The 2,222-nt window shown below is 36.1% G+C and overlaps 1 protein-coding gene across 1 annotated transcript in view; it reads right to left on the bottom strand.

Annotated features, from left to right (window-relative positions):
• LOC109825353 (fructokinase-1-like) overlaps positions 1 to 174 on the bottom strand; it is a 5,366-nt gene extending 5,192 nt beyond the window's left edge. Inside the window, 1 exon segment of the mRNA XM_020392201.1 lies at positions 2 to 174. Within this exon segment, the coding sequence (XP_020247790.1) occupies positions 2 to 110 (109 nt within the window). The 5' untranslated portion in view covers positions 111 to 174.

Below are 2,222 nucleotides of genomic sequence, written 5' to 3'. Positions count from 1 at the left end.
GAGACGCCGGCGACGGTCGGGACGAAGTCGATCAGCATCTCGCCGAAGCTGATGATGATGCCGGAGTCCTTGACGGGAGCGACGCCGTTGCCATTGACCGTCGGTGCCATTGAAAAATTCTGGAGAGAGAAAGCAATGAGTTTTGATTAAACGAGAGAGGGTTTGTTGATTTTAGAGAGGGGAGGGGGGGTTGCATTTATAGAGGAGCTTGGGGCTATCGAGGTTGGCAAATTACTGGCGGATTGTAATCTCAGCACTTGAGTTTTGCGTAACCCACATTTTGACCTTGTCACTGGCTGGTGGGGCCGGGCTTTGAGTTTCCGACAAGTTGTTAAGATATAGTTTGGATTGTGATAAATTTACGGTTAATCCAAATTGTGTGGATTTACTCTGGTTATTTCCACTCCGGAACCTTTTTTTTTTTCTTCCAAGAAATAAAATGCATTAGGAGTTTTAACTTAACAGCCCTCATATATTCTATTTGCAAATTTTTTAATTTATGCAGACGTAAATTGATAAATATATGTATTTGGAGAGTAAATTAGAATAGAGGAGCACTAGGGGCACACCTTGGGACACACTCCCAACCACACCCCTCACCTGCTACAGTGTAGGAGGGTCCCACTTGAGATTTTTTAAAAAATCTCAAGTGGGACCCCCCTGCACTGTAGCAGGTGAGGGGTGTGGTTGGGAGTGTGTCCCAATGTGTGCCCCTAGTGTTTTTTATTAGAATATCTACATGTTTGTTTACTAGGTGGCACTAGGAGCACACCCCCAACCACAACATCAACTACATCTCCTCTCTCATTTACTACAGTGCACCGGGCCCCACATGAGATTTTAAATTTTTAAAATCTCATGTGAGGCCCGGTGCACTGTAGCAAATGAGAGAGGGGGTGTGGTTGATGTTGTGGCTGGGGGGGGGGGGCTGGGGGTATGCCCCTATCATTTTCCTTGTTTACCTATCCGTACATTCTCTCTATCTCACATAGTCGCATTAGGTTTTATGCTCTTCAAATTTAACATTATTAAAATTCACGGGGGAGGTAATATATAGATTTTGACGTATATTGAGACAAAACCCTTTTTTTATCAGGGGAGGGGTGGAGGGTATTTCTATAGCCACTCGTTGTCGTTTTGCAGGTGTTAATTAGGATGGATCATGTAATGCAATGTTAAAAAATGTAGTATAAGCTTAATAAATATTCAGATTAGGAGGACAAATATGTGAATAAGTTAAAATGGGAATATATTAAAAAAGTTGAATAAATATTACAGTGATCATTCCAATATATTAATTGAGACAGGTTTATGTATCATTTTCATACTCATTTAATTAGTTGTAGCGTGACAAACAGATAAAATAGAAGGTATCAATAAATAGGCAATAAGTCAGCTGGCGAGATTTGTGGCTAATGAGGATGTTGGCAATTAATGACTAGACCCACTTTTGTTAACCACATTTTCTTAAGTATTCATTTTGAGAAAAGGTTTTGGATATAGGTTAATGATATTCAAAATTTTATCTTTTCTCGAAAGAAACCAAAAGTAATTTTGTTAGGGTTTTAATAATTTTTAAGAATATCTTATCTGAATTTTATCTAGTTAACAACTGTTAAAGTAGATTAATATGTGGATCGGATGTCTTTTCCTACAAGATTAAGTTTAGTTATAACCCAAAGTTAATACTATTGGAAATTCTTAAAATTTGGTCGATGTTCAGTTTGTATTTATTTTACATTTTTTTTTCAATATTTTACGGTAGTGACCTACAAAATGCGCAACTGCGATTTGACTTTTCCTATGCAGAAACAATGTAATATTGATCCATAAGGCAGCTGATAATTTGAGAGGAAAAAAAATCAATAAAATCAAGATACTTAGGGGGTGTTTAGTTCAATTTCTACAAATTATAGGAAATATTTTCCATCCAAAATATGATTTCCTTATATTTCTTAAAAAAATTATAGAAAAAGTTTTGAGAAGTCAAAAAGTACTAATTTTCTTGTTTGTTTGGTTCAAAACAAGAAAATGACTCATAACTTTATAGAAAATAGCAAGATTTCCCATAATTTGTAGAAATTGAACCAAACACCCCCTAAATTTATAGAAAGTGTCAACTTTCTAAAAAAAATGTCAATGTGGTGTCAGATTTATGGGTGATTTCCGTCCATTTTTGAGAGGAAATTGATTTTTGTAAATTTTGGTATTTTTTTGTACTT

Source organism: Asparagus officinalis, chromosome 10, assembly GCF_001876935.1.
Source record: "Asparagus officinalis chromosome 10, Aspof.V1, whole genome shotgun sequence".
Classification (NCBI taxonomy): domain Eukaryota; kingdom Viridiplantae; phylum Streptophyta; class Magnoliopsida; order Asparagales; family Asparagaceae; genus Asparagus; species Asparagus officinalis.
The sequence above is the reverse complement of the archived record's forward strand: the minus strand, read 5'-3'. Positions and strand labels throughout refer to the sequence as shown.